Source organism: Molossus molossus, unplaced genomic scaffold (genome assembly GCF_014108415.1).
Source record: "Molossus molossus isolate mMolMol1 unplaced genomic scaffold, mMolMol1.p scaffold_m16_p_6, whole genome shotgun sequence".
NCBI classification, from domain to species: domain Eukaryota; kingdom Metazoa; phylum Chordata; class Mammalia; order Chiroptera; family Molossidae; genus Molossus; species Molossus molossus.
In genome coordinates this window covers 105,713,014-105,731,404 of record NW_023425399.1, presented here as the reverse complement: position 1 = coordinate 105,731,404, position 18,391 = coordinate 105,713,014, and the positions used below count along the sequence as shown (strand labels likewise).

The 18,391-nt window shown below is 47.5% G+C and overlaps 1 protein-coding gene across 1 annotated transcript in view; it reads right to left on the bottom strand.

Moving 5' to 3' along the window:
• Positions 1 to 18,391, bottom strand: part of NEDD4L (NEDD4 like E3 ubiquitin protein ligase) — a 308,882-nt gene that overhangs the window by 202,629 nt on the left and 87,862 nt on the right. Inside the window, exon 2 of the mRNA XM_036244390.1 lies at positions 12,326 to 12,399. Coding sequence (XP_036100283.1) covers positions 12,326 to 12,399 — 74 coding nt within the window. The remainder of the gene's footprint in view (positions 1 to 12,325; positions 12,400 to 18,391) is intronic.

Sequence of the window (18,391 nt, the reverse complement as noted above, 5' to 3'; positions counted from 1 at the left end):
TTTACAGTTAATAACACAGAGAAAATGAAATCACACTACAGGGAGCCAGTAACCCATTGTGGAAGAAAGGAATTTGCAAATTTCTCTTTTACTGTCCTGACTATCTAGATAACAGAAGGGGGCGGGGGGGGGCGGGGGGGGGAGAGAGACACACATGGATTCAAGAGAGAAATATCAGTAGGCTCCTCCTGCATGTGCCTTGGCAAGGGCTGGGGATTGAACCCAAACCCAGGTATATGCCCTGACCAGGAATCAAACCTGCGAACCTTCGGTGCACGGGACAGTGCTCCCACCAACTGAGGCCTCTGGCTAGGGCTCCAGCCCTTTTAATACTTTACTGAGGAGTTATACATTGCAGATGCCTCATTAAACATTACTTGCACTAAGGTCATCAGCCTAAGCAGTAGTAAGTAAACAGGCAATATGTTCATTGTAATATACCAATTTAAAGTATCGTCTGCTTGTATGCCTATAAATTCAATTATATTTATTTAGGGAGTTCTATACAAAGCGAGGATCATTTTCTCTAAGATGAGACATTTTACAGTTGTATTTATTTGTAGACCTCAAAATACACAGTGCATTTCCAGAAAGTGTCATAAGCTATATTGTTAGCATGCTGTCCTTGAAGAGAAAAGAAAAAAAGAAAAAGCTACTGTAATATCTAGGAACCCATTCCCAACCCCTACCCCCCAAAGTCAATATTGGCTGAATTCCTGCCTGTCATTGACCAACAAGCAGCTCAATGAAATAGTTTAATCTGGAAATCATGACCATATGATACTGGCACAACCAGTTCTAAATATATATTTTGCAAGAAATCAACAGCTTATACTCTGGGGTGGGGGCGACCCATGGGCCACTGCTGTTTAGATGCCGTCCTAACCGCTGCTGCGCTATCTCAGACCGACCGCAGGTCCTGAAAGCCCCCGCCACTGACTCTCCGGCCCTCCCAGACACGTTTGCTGGCCCCGGCTCAGGGTCTTTACAGCACTTAGGAAAGGTTGTACTTACACCTCAGAGCCTGGCAGCTCAGTTCATCCCATCAGCAGCCCTAAAACCCTCCCCTGAACATAAACATGAAGTAGAATTAATTTGGGGACATCTATGACGATGTTTCTTATAAGATGAAATAACACAAGATATGAGATGTGTATCTGAGAAATAGAATGTTTGGGGGAGGGGGGTTCCAGACATAGGGGCCCAACTGGATTCTGGATTATGCATTTTCCAAAGCATTACTTTGCAGTATGAGAATATTTTCACCTTCAATCAGGACATTTCTGCTGGTGCAGATGCGGAATGATCCCGGAGAGCATCTTTCTCAAGGCCTCCCAAGGCCCACGGCTGAGAATGGGCTGGGGAGCCACCCTGGCCCCAACCACAGGGGCACCATGAGCAGAGAGAACCCTCCCCCGTGCTCAGGGGAGGAATCTTACAGCTGCAGCCCTCGGCCCTCCGAACGCCGGGCTCTACACGGTACCTAGTGGCCTTGTGTCTGAAGCCTTGGTTGTTAGCCCGATGCTTATAAAATAAATATTTTCTCCATTATCTTACACATTCAGACATGCTTTCATCTCTGGCTCATCTCAAGTTGGCAACATTCCCTTAGACTCTCCTACCTCCCCTCCAAAGGAAAACACGAGACAAATACAGACTGCTTGAAGATAAAGCCGGAGTAAAGATGCCCTGGAGGTATGGAGAAGCAGGCGTCAGCGGCAGCAGGCAGCTGGGGGAGAGGCGAAGGGAAGGGGCCGGGGCCCAGGACACACCTATGTCAGGGAGATCACCCAAAGGTCACCAATCCCAAGAGGTGTCTTGGGATTCCTGTCTCCACTGGCAACTGGAAGAGTAATGGCATTGGATTAAATTAATGCCCACAATTGGTTGTTAGATTGACAAACCTTAAAGGGAAGGGGTGGGGGGGAATAAACCAAAGAATTTATATGCATAGATGCATAACCAGTGTGGGGAAAGGCGGAAGGGGGGCAGGAGCGTGGGGGGGGGGGTCAATAGGGGTAAAGAAGGACCATCTGTAATACATTCAACAATAAAGATAAGTTTAATAAAAAATAAGAAAATAAATGACTGCCCACAGCTCTTCTGCTCCTTTCTATTTTCAATGCTCTCAGGCTACACTCTGACCAGCTGAACAAAATATACCAAGCATCTGCTCCGTGCGGGGCCGTCCTCCCCTCCCTAACGCACATCCGGTTCTCGGCCCTGCAGATGCAATGACCAGAGCATCGTTCTAGACTGATCAGAAGGAGAGCCAGAGTCCTACGATGCTCCCCGACTCTCCGTCAAACCACCGGGCAGGGCCAAGGCTCCCTGGTGACACCTACATATCCACACATCAGAGTCGGGGCAGAGGAGCAGATTCTGAATGAGGGATTCTCACTAACGTGACGTCAGGGAACGGTATATAAATGCAGCCTGTCTACTTCACCCCTTTATTTATCAAATTCATAAGGACCAGTTTACACGGGAACAGTTGGGAATGGATCAGATATTCCCTGCATTCTTGATTAGCCTTTCTGGTGGTTCAAGATCATTTCCTAAATATCCGTTAGCATGGTACCAGCTACGGCTCAGCAAGCCTTGAGGCCCAACGCAGAGACATGCTGGCCCTAGGCACTGGCCCACCTGCCACTTCTAATGCTGCCCTCTGGGAGACCTGGTGGCCCAAATGGTGTGCCCACTATGTATGGCTGCCTACATCCGTACAAAGACCAGGAGATAAACACAAATATGTAAGATGTGTGTAGTTGTTATGGAATTAGAAGAGGTTTTCATTTGGGAGGAGGGGGTTAATACCCTTTAACATCATTTCAGAGCTTTGGGGTGGGGAAGAGTACACTTACAATAAGTAGTCTGAGAGTTAGGTTCTCTGGGGCTTTCTTATAGAAGTAATTAATTGTATGAGCTCTTTGGTGCAGGACTGGAAGACAAATACTTTTGGGCCCACAGGCCACTGGTGTTGCAGTGATTCTCAGCAATGCTCTGGGCAGCAGAGGCTGCTAAATAGGCCTCAACAGATTTGCAAGCATCCTGCAGATGACAACACCTTCCCACTGTAAGGTGCTCTGCACAGGCCTAAGGGGCGAGTGTGCTACAGGGAAGGGTGGGGCGGGAGTCAGCTCTGCAGGCCGAAGACCACCCAGTGCAGAGATCAAACCAAAGGCAGCCTGACCCTCAAGGGACCTCAGGGCCATGTCAGTGGGGGAGGCCAGCCGCCTGTACCCAGGAGGTGTGGGGTCTTCAGCCTGCAGAAGAGGCATATCCTGCAGACACCTCCAGCCTCGTGGCCTCACAAAGAGACAGGCCAAGTGTGTCTACATTACTGAGATTTTCCTGAAACCTGGGTCTGGATTTTTAATAGGAAATCTCCCAAACGTTGGCTCAGGATTTCTCTTTCTTTTAGTGCTCCACAGGCCAAACAGACACCCCTGTGAGTCCAGTCCAGTCCCTAGGGACCCAGAGTTTGCAAACTCTGGCCTCGGGGTGTCCTAGAAGTGCTCACAGTTTAGTGAGGGTACTCTCAAGCCTCCAGGGTCCTCTATTAGTAAAAGACTTACTTTGTGCAATGTTTTCCAAAAAGGGGGCGAGGAAAATAAATGCCACAATATTTAATCCTTTGGGAGAAAAAGTGAATTAATATTTAAAAGTTACATGTGTATAATGTATAGCCAAAACATCACCTCACCCACTTCTCATTGGTCACCTCGGGGAAATATAACTTGACAGTGAAGGGAGCAGACTGGCCCCGCCTTACCCCTGGGGTCAATTTCAGCACCACTGATTAGGGAGCGACCAGACATGGTGGCCGTCCTGAGCAGACAACATCCCCATGCCTGTCCCCAGTGTTTAAACTGAACTTGATCAAGGCTTTAGATCCAATGTAGAATGTAAGGAACCCCAGGAGTGACAAGAGCACATTAGGTGAAACCACAGGAAACAATCAAACATGATGAGTGAGACAACCTACTGACAGCTCAATGTCATTCCAAAGGGGGGAACAACTGATCGAGATTAACAGGGTCTTGAGAGACCTAACAACCAAAGGCAATGCAAGAGTCTCAATTGAATTCGCATTTAAACAGCCCAACTGTAAAAGGCATTAGAGGGACGACTGGAGAAACTCAGATAATGGACTAGGTAATAGAGTCCATTAGGCAATTATTGTTCATTTAGTGAAAATTGCATTGCGGTTATACAGGAATGTGTTCTTGGTTTTTTAGAGATGCAGGCTGAAATATCCAGGGGCTAAATGTCATAAGGTCTGTAACTCATTTCTGAATACTTCAGCAAGAATAAAAGGATGGAGCAAATACAGCGAAATGTTAACAACTTCAATCTCGGGGACGGGGACCAAGGCAAGCTGGTCTCCAGCGGTCTCCATCACTCACCAGGAAGGATTTCTTGCTGCGTCCCTGCAATGCCCTTGAGCCCATGTGTGTTTTAAATTTCAAATCACCAGCTGCCAAAAGAAAAAATGATAGGAACCCAAACAGGTATAATTTGATGCTAATAACCCAACATACAAAATAAAGAAGCAACTGTGAAGCTAGCACCCTGAACCCGTATGCATGAAACTCTAGCTGGTTTGTCTTCCTCAGCCAGCCTTGGTCAGGTAAAGAAGCGGCTTTGAGTCTCAAATGCACGTTAAACCTTGAAGACTGGTCATAATCGGGGACAACCGGGAGGGCGGAAAGAAAGTTTGCACTGAAAGGACCCTATTCAGCTAACTGCTTAAGCTTGTGACACAAGGTTAAATGTCTTGAGATACAAGCATAACTGAAAAAGAAGAAAGCTTGAAACTTGAATAGATATGCTAAATTAAAAAAAAAAACAACAACTTAGCCCTGGCCGGATTGGCTCAGCAGTTGGAGCCTCGGCCTGAGGACCAGAGTCATGGGTTCGGTTCCCACTATGAGCATGTACCAAAAAAAAAAACTTAAAAATCTTACTTAGCAAAGTACATCTATTCTAAATCTAACGCCTGATGGCACAGTTCTAAGAACTTGGTCAGCTGGCAGCAAACACAATGGCCAGTTCATTAAATCTGCTTTAATAAAAAACACCTAGTCATCACATCTCAGGTTTTAGAAGGACCAGCACAGTCATCTAGTGGCTGGACATTTGTCATTCAAGAACAGTATTAATCTGCCATTGGCAAAAGAACACTGAAGTCAGAGACATCTGAACTCTTTTGGTTCCACATTCACCATAGAGTTGATTCTTCTTGGGCTGATGACAATCCTTCTGAACCTCAATATTCTCACTGAAAAAAATGGAGGTAAGTATCCCATCTTCATAAAGCTTGGGCAGAACCTGATGACGTGCCCACTTCCCCTGCACTGTGCCAGTGAGCATGGAAGCACCCACAACAGTCTGAGAAGAGCACACAACACCTCGCTTGGTTCACAGCTCTACAACTTACTAGAGGCACAGACTTTCCAATGACCTACTCTTCATACCTCGGTCTCCTTACGGGCAAAATGGAGAGAACAAGAGTACCCCTATAAGTAGCTCCCGAGTAAACAGCTCAAACCTGCCTGGCACACGGGACACACTCGATAAACATGAGCTACTATGATTCTTGCTCCTCCTTCCTCACACCCCATTTTAAGAAGGCATAGTCTGTGCAAAACAGATGTAGGTTCCCCAAAAAATTAAAAATAGAACCTATATGGGGTAAAAAAGGAGAAATATCTGTAACAAAAATAAAAATAAATAAAATAAAAATAGAACCTATGACTCACCAAGTCCAATTCTGGGTATTATCTGAAAAAAATCTAAAACACTAATTCGAAAAGATGTATGCACCTCTATGTTTATTGCAGCATTGTTTACGATAGCCAAGATAGGGAAGCAGCCTAAGTATTTATCAACAGATGAATGGATCAAGATGGTATGGCACCGCCCTGGCCGGCTTGGCTCAGCGGTTGGAGCGTCGGCCTGCGGTACAGAGAGACCTGGGTTCGTTTCCTGCTAAGGGCAGTTTGTCCCCAGCCCTGGTTGGTCGTGCGGGTGGCAGCCACTCAATGTGTCCCTTCACATCGATGTTTCTCTCTCTCTCTCCCTCCCGCTCTATCTGAACAAAAAATGGAAAAATGTCCTCAGGTGAGGATTAAAAAAAAAAAAAAAAAAAAAAAAGATGGTATGGAACATATATACAATAGAATATTTTTCAGCCACAAAAAAAGAATGAAATCTTACCATTTGTGACAACATGGATGGACCTGGAGGGTATTACGCTAAGTCAAATGATTTCACTTACATAGTAGAATCTAAAAACACAAAATAAACTCATAGATATAGAAAAACTGGTGGTTGTCAGATGGAAAGTGGGTTGGGGAGCTGGGTAAAAAAGGTGTAAGCTGGCCAGTGTGGCTCAGTGGGTTGGGCATAGCCCCACGCACTGAAAGGTTGCTGGTCAGGGCACTTGCCTGGGTTACAGGAGGTGTGCAGGAGGCAGTCAATCAATGCTCTCATATGGATGTTTCTCTCTCTCCCTTTCTCTAAAAAAAAATCTTAAAAAAAAGGAAAGAGCCTTGGCCGGTTTGGCTCAGAGGTTAGAGAGTTGGCCTGCGGTCCTGAAAGACCCGGGTTCGGTTCCCGCTAAGGGCACGTAACTCAGTTGCAGTTTGTCCCCGGCCCTGATTGGGTCGTGGGGGTGGCAGCCACTCGACGTGTCCCTTTCGCGTTGATGCTTCTCTCTCTCTCCCTCCCTCCCACACTCTATCTGAACAAAAAATAGAAAAAATGTCCTCGGGTGAGGATTAAAAAAAAAAAAAAGGAAAGAAAACCCAACCAGTGTGGCTCAGTGGTTGAGTGTCGACCCATGCACCAAGAGGTCGCTGGTTCGATTCCCGGTCAGGGCACATGCCCAGTATGTGGGCCTGATCCCCCGTGGGGGCATGCAGAAGGCTTCCAATTGATGTTCTCTCTCATGATGTTTCTCTCGCTCCCTCTCCCTTCCTCTCTCTCTAGAATTAATAAAGAAAAAAAAATTTTTTTTAAAGAAAGAAAAAGGTGTAAGAAGTACAAACTGGTAGTCACAACATAGTCAGAGGGATATAAAGTACAGCACAGGAATATAATCACCAATATTATGTATGGTGTCAGATGGGTACCAGACTTACTGTGGTGATCACTTCGTAAGTTACATAAAGGTCTAATCACAATGTTGTATATTGGAAACTAATTTAATATTGTATGCCAACTGTAATAAAAAAAATTTTTTTATGAAAGAAAACATAATTCACTTATCCGAAACTATATACCTCTTTGTGGCCAAACACCAGGACTCATCCTTGCCACATCAGAAGGCTCCCCCATAAGTCCAGAGTCATCCCACTGACCCTGCCTGTAACGGCTGGCGAGGTTCCTGGTCCAGGGCCCGCCCCTCCTGTGCGGAGTGACAGCCAGGCTGACCCGGGTCTGCCCTTCACTGAGCCACAGCCAGGCCTCGTGCATCCCAAGTACAGTTTCTGATTCCACCATCACAAGAGCGTGTTCTTCTGTGAGGTGTGAAGTGGTCATTTTCCACAGACATCAGCATCCAATGGAGACCACCCCACACCTGCCATTCTACTGACTCCCCGAGATCCCTTCCCCACACTGGCCTTCGCACTGCTTTCCGTAGCCGCCTTCTCCACGCTCCCCTGTCCCTGGAGTCCAGGCGGGCCCCCTTCCCTGGTCTACAGGGAGCCTTTGTGAGAACTGCAAAATGTGCCTGCCCCGCCCTGGCCGGTTTGGCTCAGCGGACCAGAGAGTCCCAGGTTCGGTTCCCGCTAGGGACACGTACCAAAAAAATTAAAATAAAATGAAGTGCCTGCCCAGATGGCAGGGTGGGAGTGAGGGAGGTGCCTGACGGGCCCCTCGGTGAGAATCAGAACAGCCCTGGGCCACAGCACACCATGATTAGATTCTACTTACTGAATTCAAGTCTAATGACTGGCGACAGCCATGTGCCCAGTCCCGAGACTCACACACAGAAATACGAAGGGCTACAGCCTCGGAGCTGACCACTCTGCTCAGGTGGGAGCTGGAGAGAGGAGGAAGCCATGGCCACCGCGGCCCAGGGACAAGAGTTCCTTTGTCCTCTTGGGCTGGGGTTGATGGGGACGGGGGTGGGGAGCCCAGGAGAGGTGCTGCCTGCCACCTGAGCTGGGCCAGGAGTGAGTCAGTGAGTCGTGCCAAAAGGATGTGAGCGGAGTCCACTCGAGGGAAGACATAAGCACAGGCAACACGGCAGATTCGAGCATGGGGAGTTTCCAGTGCAGGGGCAGGAAAAGAGGAAGGAGGGCGGGCGGGGGTGGGGGTGGGAGGCAGAGCAGAACCGGATCCGGATCCAGGCACTCTTTCAGCCAGTATCTGAGACTCTATTATATGCAAAACCTGGAGCATACGTAACTAAATACAACGCTAGCCATCAGAAGCTACACGTCTATTTGGGGAGCAACAGTTCTAAATGATGGAGCCACACTCAGTAGGTCCAGACGTCAGAGCACAGCAGAGAGAGGACGCGATCCCTGCTGGGGGGCCGGGAGGGGCCCCGTGTGCCAGAGGAGATACGTGAGCTGACTGGGTGTTGGAGGAGGGGCAGGAGTTGCCCAGACTTGGGTGATGGTGGGGGCGGGGCGCATTCTGCAGGGAGTGGACTGCAGGAGCCCCACGAGGAAAGGAGGATGTGCCATGCGCAGGGGCGAGGAGCGGAGATGCCACTGAAAGGCAGGCTGTGGCCAGGGGTGGGGTGGGGAGAACAGGACCAGGGGCCTTGGCTTAGTTCCACAGGGACTTCAATGCTACACCTTACCAGGAGGCTGGGGGTGACTCCACAGGCAAATGCAGACCAAGGCAGCTGGCAAGTGGGGGCCAGTGTGCATTAGGTCTGTGCCTACAGCAGGGTGGAGAGTGGGAGGCGGAGACACTGGCACGTCAGTTCAGATGCCCGTTCGAGACAATCCCCCGCAGACACTGAGGTGGGCGTCCAGGGCGGAGGAACGCACAGGACAAGAGGACGCCCACATGGAGGCTGTCTCCTCGACCCCTCCCCAGGCTTTATCTCACGAAGACGGCTGACCCATTTCCAAAAAGGAAGTGGGTACCCAGTGTACACAGTGTTTCAACATGGTTTTGTTTCCTTTTTGATGTTTTATTGGCATTTTACACATGGTCTACTTTTTGGAAAAGATTTTCTTTTACTTGGCTTCTAAAATAAACTTTAAAAAAACCACAAAGCATCTTTTTTCCATCGTATGGATCATAAAGGTTGGCTGTCTCTGACTTGGGGTGACCAGTCTCCACCCCATCCTGTCCTGACATCCCATTTGATTTAGCATTTGTTCCCGACAGAAGTGTCCCTGTTCGGAGGACAGAGTCTATGACTGCCCCTCTGACCTGAAAGTATGGTCCAAAAGAAAACATCTTTCTCTATGGCTGCCATTCCCACACAGACCAGCTGCTCAGATGTTTGAGGAGAGCAGCAGGTCCGTTATCAAATCTTCTTTCAACAAAGGCTCCTTCCATGAAGGCCGGCGTCGCCGGAAGGAAGCTGCAAAGTGAGCTGGTGTTCTCGGAGCTGGACTGGGACAGAGCGGACAAGGAGGGCACTTAGGCGGAGGGCGACTCCCCTCCCCCAGCTCAGACGCCGACCACACGAACTCCAGTACTCTGAACTGCTGCCTTAGGGAGCCTCCTGGGGCAGGGGCCCACGGGGAGACCTGGGGAGCTGTGCTCCCCATCCCATCAACACCACCCCTGGACCAACAAACACATCCTGCCTCTTCCCCTACCCACCATTACCCTCCCCCACCGCAGGCCAAGGGACCTAGGCAACCTCCCTAGGAGCCAGGAGAGGACGTCCCAGAGACCCCAAGTCCTGTCTGTCAACACATCCAAGTCTATATGATTTCTACCCAGCCCTTTTTCTGTGCAGAGAGAATAAAGGACAGAGGTGGAGGAACATTCGGGGACAGGCTGGGGCAGAAGGGGTGCCTGCTGGCCTGGGGTTCTGAAGGACAGAGAGAGAAGCATCCCACTTCGGCCGAGGGCAGAGAGCACACACAAGCAAACCCAGACACGCGTGGCAGCTGCCAGGGCCAGCCCCGCAAGCGCAGCGCGCCCGCCACGAGGAGGGCCACCCTCAGTTCAGACTCACTCACTGCGACAGGCGCTCGGAAGGCTTTGCCCGGGCAAAAGGTAAAGGTGAGAGATGATGCCCCCCTAGGGGGACAGGCCAGCATGGCGACACCTGCACTGCCACCCGATCCTTCTGTTCCAGCTCCCTGCCGGGCAATCGGGTCCTTAGAGAGCGAGGGCACTCCATCCTCCAGGGGAGAGGGCCCCACTTCCATTTACCTCCCTGTTTGTGTTGTATTTATCACGCTGGGAAACTTTCTATTTATGCTCATATTGATGCTGTATTTGTCACACTAGGAAAATTCAGGACAGAACTAAGGTTTAGAGCTTCTGGTTCATTTTCGGGCACACGGTCCGATCAGACACAACACTATTACTTCCCTAATGAACATCTTGAAGCCTCATCTTTCATTCCTTTCTACCCCATCCCTAGGAAACAGTACAAATTCAGGGCCTGTCTCCCAAGATTCGGATCCTAATTCCACTACCAAGCTTAACCTCAGACCTCCTGAACATAAATACAATCTGAATCTTTTTTTTTAATGAGGGGTTTTGGATAAAACAAAACAAAAACAATTAAAATAAAGGGATGGGGGACTCGCAGAAAATTTCCAAATCCAATTTCTTCCTGCAAAACTATCGAATTCACTGAAAAATGTCAGTGTGAGCAACAGGCATTTCTGACCTTAGGAGCAGAGTCTACTAGTCAACATGCGAATGTCTAAATTAAAAAGTCAATTTGCCCAGTCTTGTTCTTGGTGCTCTGTAGGAGAAAAATACCAAAAAGTAAGACGTCTGTGTCCGGAGTGAGTGTCTAAGAAGTAAGACACGGGCCCACGGCAGGCCAGCCAGGGCAGCCTCAGGGTCGCCTGAGAGCGAGCCTGCGGGGGGGGGGGGTCTGCTCCCCCGCCTTCCCCAGCGCTCAGTGTCCCTGTGCGTGAGGTTTCCTATGACGTGACAGTTAGCTAACCCTCAGTTAGTCACTCGGAGCACACGTAAGTATAAACATTTTTTAAAAGATGTCCCTGGTTTTTAATTTGCATCAGTATTTTGGGTCATTTTTTAGGTGCTATTGTAGTAACTTCCCGATTTCTTTGATGGGCAAAATTCAAACTCCACAGGATGACAGGACAGATAATAAAGAGGTCCGCCTCCCACAGGCAGGAAAATCTCCTTCGGGGTGTTTGAGAAGATGAGGTTAGCAGACAGAAGGAGGCCTCCTTAATAAGTCTCCCATGTCAGGCTGAGGCCTGAAACCACAGGGTCACTGCAGAGGAAGTGCAGGGGACTCACAGGATGATCCAGTGTCGTAATGACCAGCAGCCACCGCGGCCCTCGTAGTTAAATCCCACAGTGTACCCAACGTGACAAGGACACTGGGCAGGGGACGGGAGGCCTACTGTAGTCTCTGTCCTAGCACCACCGTTTATGCAACCTGGGCACGCAGCAAGCTCTCCAGACTTAAGCTCCGTCAACCATAAAACAGGGACGCTGGACTGGGACATCTAATGTTTCCTCTCTGAAGATAAAAGGTCTTTGTTCTTCAGAATCTGGTTGCAATCCTGTTCCAAGCGGCTCTAACCTCGCTCTGCTACTGGTCCAACACGGAATGCAACACACTGAAGAGAGCCAACGAAAGCACGAGGGCCGAGTTCAAGATACTACATGACACCGGGTGCAAAACTCGAACTAAAAAGCGAAGGCACCACAAAGATCAGGCTGCTTCCCTGCTAGAAGTCAGCAAACGCATCCGAGTGACCAAATCTCTTAATTCAGGTTGTATTTGCCAAGGATTAGTTCCTTAAAAACAAAATGACACTTTATCCTTCCCTAAACTAGAATTTTTTTTTAAAAAAGGAATATATTAAAAGGAGCACAGACTTATTCACAAACTGTATTTTTCCACTGCAAAAAAAACAGAAACATCAGAATCAATTTGCTCATGAAATCGACCAATTGGAAGGACCAGCCGGATGACCACTGTTGTGGTACCAGGTCTGGGCCTCGGCACACGCGGTGGTCCCTGGAGCAGCTGTGTCAGCATCACCGACTCCACGGAAACGGCAGGTGGGGCCCAGCGATCTGCGCTGGGAAGGCCTCCCGGTGATCCTGATGCCAATCAGAACAGCGCTCGAGTTTAACAAGCCAACGAAAACGACAAAAAAGGTAAACATACCTGGCTCCAAAGATGTCTTTTTTGGCGAGATCAATTCCAGAAACAACCTTCACTCTCAGAATACGCGATTCTCCCTGTTGGAGGGGGAAAAAAAGTTTTAGAAATGGACCTTCAGTGGATCACACTTTTACCCAACATGCAAAGGCAATGATTCCTCTTCAGGACAGAACTATACAGAACAAACCAATTCAAGCAGAGCCCACTGCCCCTTGCACTGAAGTTCAGAAAGCTGCTTTATTCCAGCTCAGAATCCAATGACACGAGAGACTTAGGGCATCCAGGTCAACCGAGCACAAGGTTAATTCAAACTAGGTCGTGCAGATCAATTATTTCTGCCAATGACAAGAAGTATTTTTCAGCTGGGCCAAGGACACACCTGCACACATAAAACCACCTAGATAAATGCCCCAGCAACAAGGTAGCATACATTTAATATATAATTCCTCCTTTGACGTGTATATATTTGTGTGAGTGGCCTGAGAGAGGAAGGAATTTCATGTGGTAAAATACTTCTTCATTGTGGTTCCAAAATGTCCATGCTAAAAAGCAAACATGATTCCTCGGTTCCAGTAAAAAGAACTAAAACGACCATCCTAAATGGAAATCACCCCAAATCATCTCAGAAACCATTCATGCATGCATTCATTCATTCATTCCAATATTCTCTGAGCGGCTCCTATGCACTGGGCATTGAGCTAGACCCTGAAATATATACACGGATATGCCTGTGGTCTGCCCAGAGTGACAAGGACACTGACAGTGCAGGACCCTGTGATGGCGCCATGCCAAAGGGCACGCCCTGGAGAAGGAGTTAGGCTAAGACATTCGGAATAGATCAGGCGGCTCAGAAGGAGGCGACAGGCAGAAGTCAGGATATTCTCAGATTTCCGGTTTGGGTCACCAAGTGTTCATACAAATGAAAACAGAGGACTAAGTTGAATTCAAGGAGTATCTATGAAACAAGCAGGTAGAAAAAAATAAATGACCAACTTGATAAGGAGGAGAGGTGTCTAGTCTGGGACAGACTTGGGAGTTATCCATGTAGAGCTGGTAGTTACAACTACAGGTCAGTGGCCAGTTATCCAAAAAGAGTGAAAAGGAAGAAATGGCTCGAGACGAAGCCCCTCAGGACACAAGCACTGAGGAGCACGAGAGAAGTCCTATGAAATGCATCCACCCCATGTTTAGTCAAAACATCGGTGAGGAAAAGAAACCTGAGTATGTGGATCATGCAGTGTCAAAAGAGATCAAGGCAGGGATACGTGAAACATGGAGACAACAGGACGCTGAAGCTGTGTCATCAGCCACCGGAGCAAGCAGGCACACGTGTCCTTGGAACCCACGCTGCAAATCATTTACTTTCCAGGATTCTTCCAGCCACTCAACCGTCCCTCCAGCCACCCCGTCCCAACACAGGCTGCTCACACACAGACACGCAGGGCACAAGTATGGCTCAGAAGAGGTTTCTCGACTTGGGTGAGCTTCTAACCACTTTCAGATGCGGCGCACTCGGGTTTGGCAGGATGTAATGTGTTTGGCAGCCTTCATGAAAGGATTAAGACCAGTCAGGGAAAAACGCCACGGGTAACAGTGTCCCCAAGTGTTTACCAAAGTCCCTGGTTCCTGTAGCTGCCAGACTGACGGCCCTGGCCTTTCTCTTACACACTCACCTCACAGACCCTTGTCATGGATTCTCTCTCAGCACAGATGTCATCTAGATTAAGGCTCTGTTCTGCCTCTCACCATGGGCTGGACCCACTCCCAATCACCTGGCATCTGCCATGGCCAACTCAGCTTAAGGGATGTATGTTACAGTGGAGCATTTTTTACACATCGATCACAACTGGGCAACACACCTGCGTAGAGTTCATAGTACAGAGTTCAAGAAGAGTTTATGGCCCATTAGTGCCCATAGCATATAAACTGAGAACCATGGGTTAAAACAAATCTTTGTCCACCAGGCTAAGGGTTACAGATTTGACTTGAGATGCAATGAGGAGTCATCCAAAAGAAGAAATGGAGGCTAGGGAATGCATCTTCTCTGTCTCCCTGTGAGCAGATTCCTGGCAACCACTTCCGGAAGCAGCGGGTCTGTTTCCACACCTAGCCTTGCACTTGGGACTGATTTGGGGGAGAGAGAGAAGCGACTGTGTCTAGAATGGAAACCAAGACATATTTAGTCACTAGTCACAGCAGAAAACAAGAATTCTGGTAAGAACCCATCACTCTGTCTTGTAGCCCTTGTAATTCTCCGAAATCCTGGGCAGGGTCCTATACTTCCCACAAACTCAACAGGGGCTTGACTAAACCTTGTCTGGATTGGAGGGACTAGGAAAACCTGGCTAATACCTGGTTCCCTGAGGTTCACATGAACACTGGGTGAATGTCCTTACACTGGGTGGATAAGGCATACATATTAAAATCAGCAAACATTTATATGCATAAATGAATAAAAAATGAATTTAAGTAAAGGTATAACTAACAGTTTTACAGAAACTGATTTATTCATTTAGTAAGCATGAGCACCTGCTCTAAGATCTAGGCATACAGTAATACAGATAAGACACCCCACCCAACCAGTCCCCACATTCTAGTGTTACTGAGAGTGCATAATAACAAGAGCTCTCAACTCTATCAGCAAACAGGGAGTTCGCAGGGCAAAAGGAAATACATAATGGTAATAATTTTAAGTGCTTTATTGAGCAGTTAACATTTTGTACACACACCCTTTCACTAAACAAATTCTCATTTAGGAATCAATCTTAAAAGAAGCACAGATATGTGCACAACACGAAGGAAGGAAGGAAGGAAGGAAGGAAGGAAGGAAGGAAGGAAGGAAGGAAGGAAGGAAGGAAGGAAGGAAGGGGAAAGGAAGGGAGGAAGGAGAGAGAGAGGGGAGAGAGAGAGAGGGAGAGAGGGAGAGAGAGAGAGACGACTAGCTAAAAGGATAGTCCTCAAAGCATATGTTTTTTTTGTTTTGTTTTGTTTTTTAATCCTCACCCGAGGACATTTTTCCATTTTTTGTTCAGGTAGAGTAGGAGGGGGAGAGAGGAACAGAGAGAAAGAGAAACATCGACGTGAAGGGACACATCGAGTGGCTGCCACCCACACGACTGACCAGAGCCGGGGACAAACTGCAACCGAGGTACATGCCCTTAGCGGGAACCAAACCCGGGTCTCTCGGGACCGCAGGCCGACGCTCTAACCGCTGAGCCAAACCGGCCAGGGCTCAAAGCATATGTTTTTAATCCTCACCCGAGGATATTTTTCCATTTATTTTCAGATAGAGTGGAAAGGGGGGAGAGAGGGAGAGAGGGAGAGAGAGAGAAAGAGACATCAATGTGAGAGAGATACATGGACTGGTTTCTTCTCACACAACCCCGACCAGGACCAGGGACAAACCGCAACCGAGGTACATGCCCTGGACCAGAATCGAACCAGCAACTCTTTGGTCCACAGGCCAACACTTTAACTGCTGAGTCAAACCGGCCAGGGCAACATTTTTTTAACTGAAAGAAATCTAAAAGTCCCTCCAAAGTAGACAGCTAAATGTTTATAGCAATTCTGTCATGGACTACAATGTGGTCAATAAAAATACATGTGAATGTAACGGCCTTCATTCATGCCTCAAATATTTACTAAGTTCCCACCACCATGTGCCAGACACATGGTTTAGGGGTACAGATGTGAGCAAGGTAGAGTTCCATCCTCGAGGAACCCACAATCTAGAAGAGGAACAGACAGAATATAAACACATAATGCAAACAAACAAGCTTGGTGATTTCTGAGGCTGGTAAGTGTTTTGATGATGATTATAGTTAAATATATGCAACTAAATAGAGGGAAGGGAAGAAGATATTGGACATTTGAGCTGTAACCTGAAGGAGACAGAGGAAGGTGATGGGGGAGGGCAGGTCATACAGGGGTGATACAAGTCCCAAGGCCTGGGGGAGCAAGTCTGGCATTACAGGGAGAGGCCAGTGTGGTACAGTGGGACCAGAGATGAGGCCAGCCTCTCTTGATTGGGGGGGGGGGGGGCGCATTATTTTAACTCCCTTTGGAAAGTTTCAAGAAGGGAAGTGACAAAATTTAAGTTTAAATGACCGCTTTGCTTTTGGAGGGAAATAGACTCTAAGACAATAAGAACAGAGGAGGGAGATTGATTAGAAGATCTGGCAGAGATGGCAAGCTTTGCATAGCTTAGAGATGGAGAGATGACCAGAGTTAGCACAGAAAAACATGTTTGAAATAAACCAGATGGCTATAGCAAAAGTTTCAGATGTTTTATACAATGAGTTAGTGATGAGCATGTTGTTGAACAAGCAGTCTCCCTTTTCCACTTGGACCCACAGCTAGACTACATTTCCCAGCATTCCTTGCAATCAGGTGCAGTCGTGTGACTCAGTTCCGGCCAATAGAAAGTGGGCAGAAATGATGTGGGCATTTTCCAGACCAGGCCCATATAGACCCCCCCACTCACCATCCTCCATTCTCTCCCCATCCTCCTGCTCAGTGAAGATGCTGAAGGCCAAGAAGGGAAAACTCCATGGAAGGAGCGAGTGGGGCAGAGCATCGCCACCCCACCTTCTCCCTCCAACATCACCTACTGACCCTGCCCAGACAGTGACCTGGAAATAGACTTGTACTGCTTATTTCCACTGAAGACTGTTAGCTTATCATATACAACATCATCTCATTTTAAAATAAATATAACTTATATGCACAGGAAAAGATCGAGAAAGGATGATGTTAATAGCAATTACCTCTGAATAATGGATAACTTCTTTTTGCTTATCTGCTTTTTTCCCTTTGAAACATTATTTTTCTTTGGAAACTAAATTTTTGTAGAAACTTCATAAAATACAGGAGAGAGAGAAAAAAAAAAGAACAATTTAAAAATCACGGGCTTAGAAAACCAGGCTTTGTATTTCTAAAATGAATAAACATTGTCATTTAAACAAACTGATGAACAAAATTAACCCAGAGACATAGAGGTGGGGTACAGACTGACAAGCCTCAGAGGAGGGAGTGCTGGGAGGGATGGGGGGGGGGAGATAAACCACAGAACTTACATGCATGCATGCATGACCAATGAACACAGACAACAAAGCCAGGGACGGGGCGGGGAGGGGGGGGGAGGTATCAATGGGGTAAAAATGAGAAAACAGACTGATAGCTTCAGAGGAGGGAGGGGTGGGGGGGGAGATAAAACACAGAACTTACATGCATGTATGCATGACCAATGAACACAAACAACAAAGCCAGGGACGGGGCGAGGAAAAATAAGAAACATCTGTAACAAAAACAAATTAATAAAAATAAAAAAATAAACCTTGTCATAAGAAAAATAAACCTACAAGTTCTATTTCAGCCAACTCACAAAAGTATAGAGCTGTATATACAGCTCTATATAGAAGCATATATCTAGAAGATGTGAAAAGGGTTCTCTTATACAGCATGTGGTTCTGGGAGAGGAGAGGAAAGAGAGTCTTTATTGAGCACTTACTATTTACAAGCAGCTGCTGCCCACAATTTGCTTCTCTCTGAAGTGAAGGGCAGGGAGCAGGAAAGAGAATGCTACTCTATAAAAATAGTTTTTACACACGGGGTTCAGACATACAGCAAAAAGTCTTATCTTTGTTTCCTCCAAATAACAAGCCCGCACACAGATAAGCAGCCAGCGTCATCCTGTAAGGAAACACATGACCAGGTGTGTGACTAATTGGTGAGGGCCCCACGCCGAGCAACTGTACCTTCTGAAGCATTTTATTGCTTTCATAAGATCTATGCATGACATTTTGGTCCCCGGTTATGATTCCAGAAGAATTAAATATTTAACTAAGGTGGCTTATGACACTGGAAATATTATTCGGAGACTGAATGCGCAACACAGAGGAAGCACAAGAAGAGGTGAGGCTGAATAACCACACGGCTTCAGTGTCTCTTCCTGTTACCATTCATCTGTTTTGCACTGTTGTTGAGTAACAGGTGATTCCATGCACCTGCCATGTGTTTTGCTTTCCCACTGAATTTTAAAACAAGGTAAGGTGCCCAAGTCATAACTGA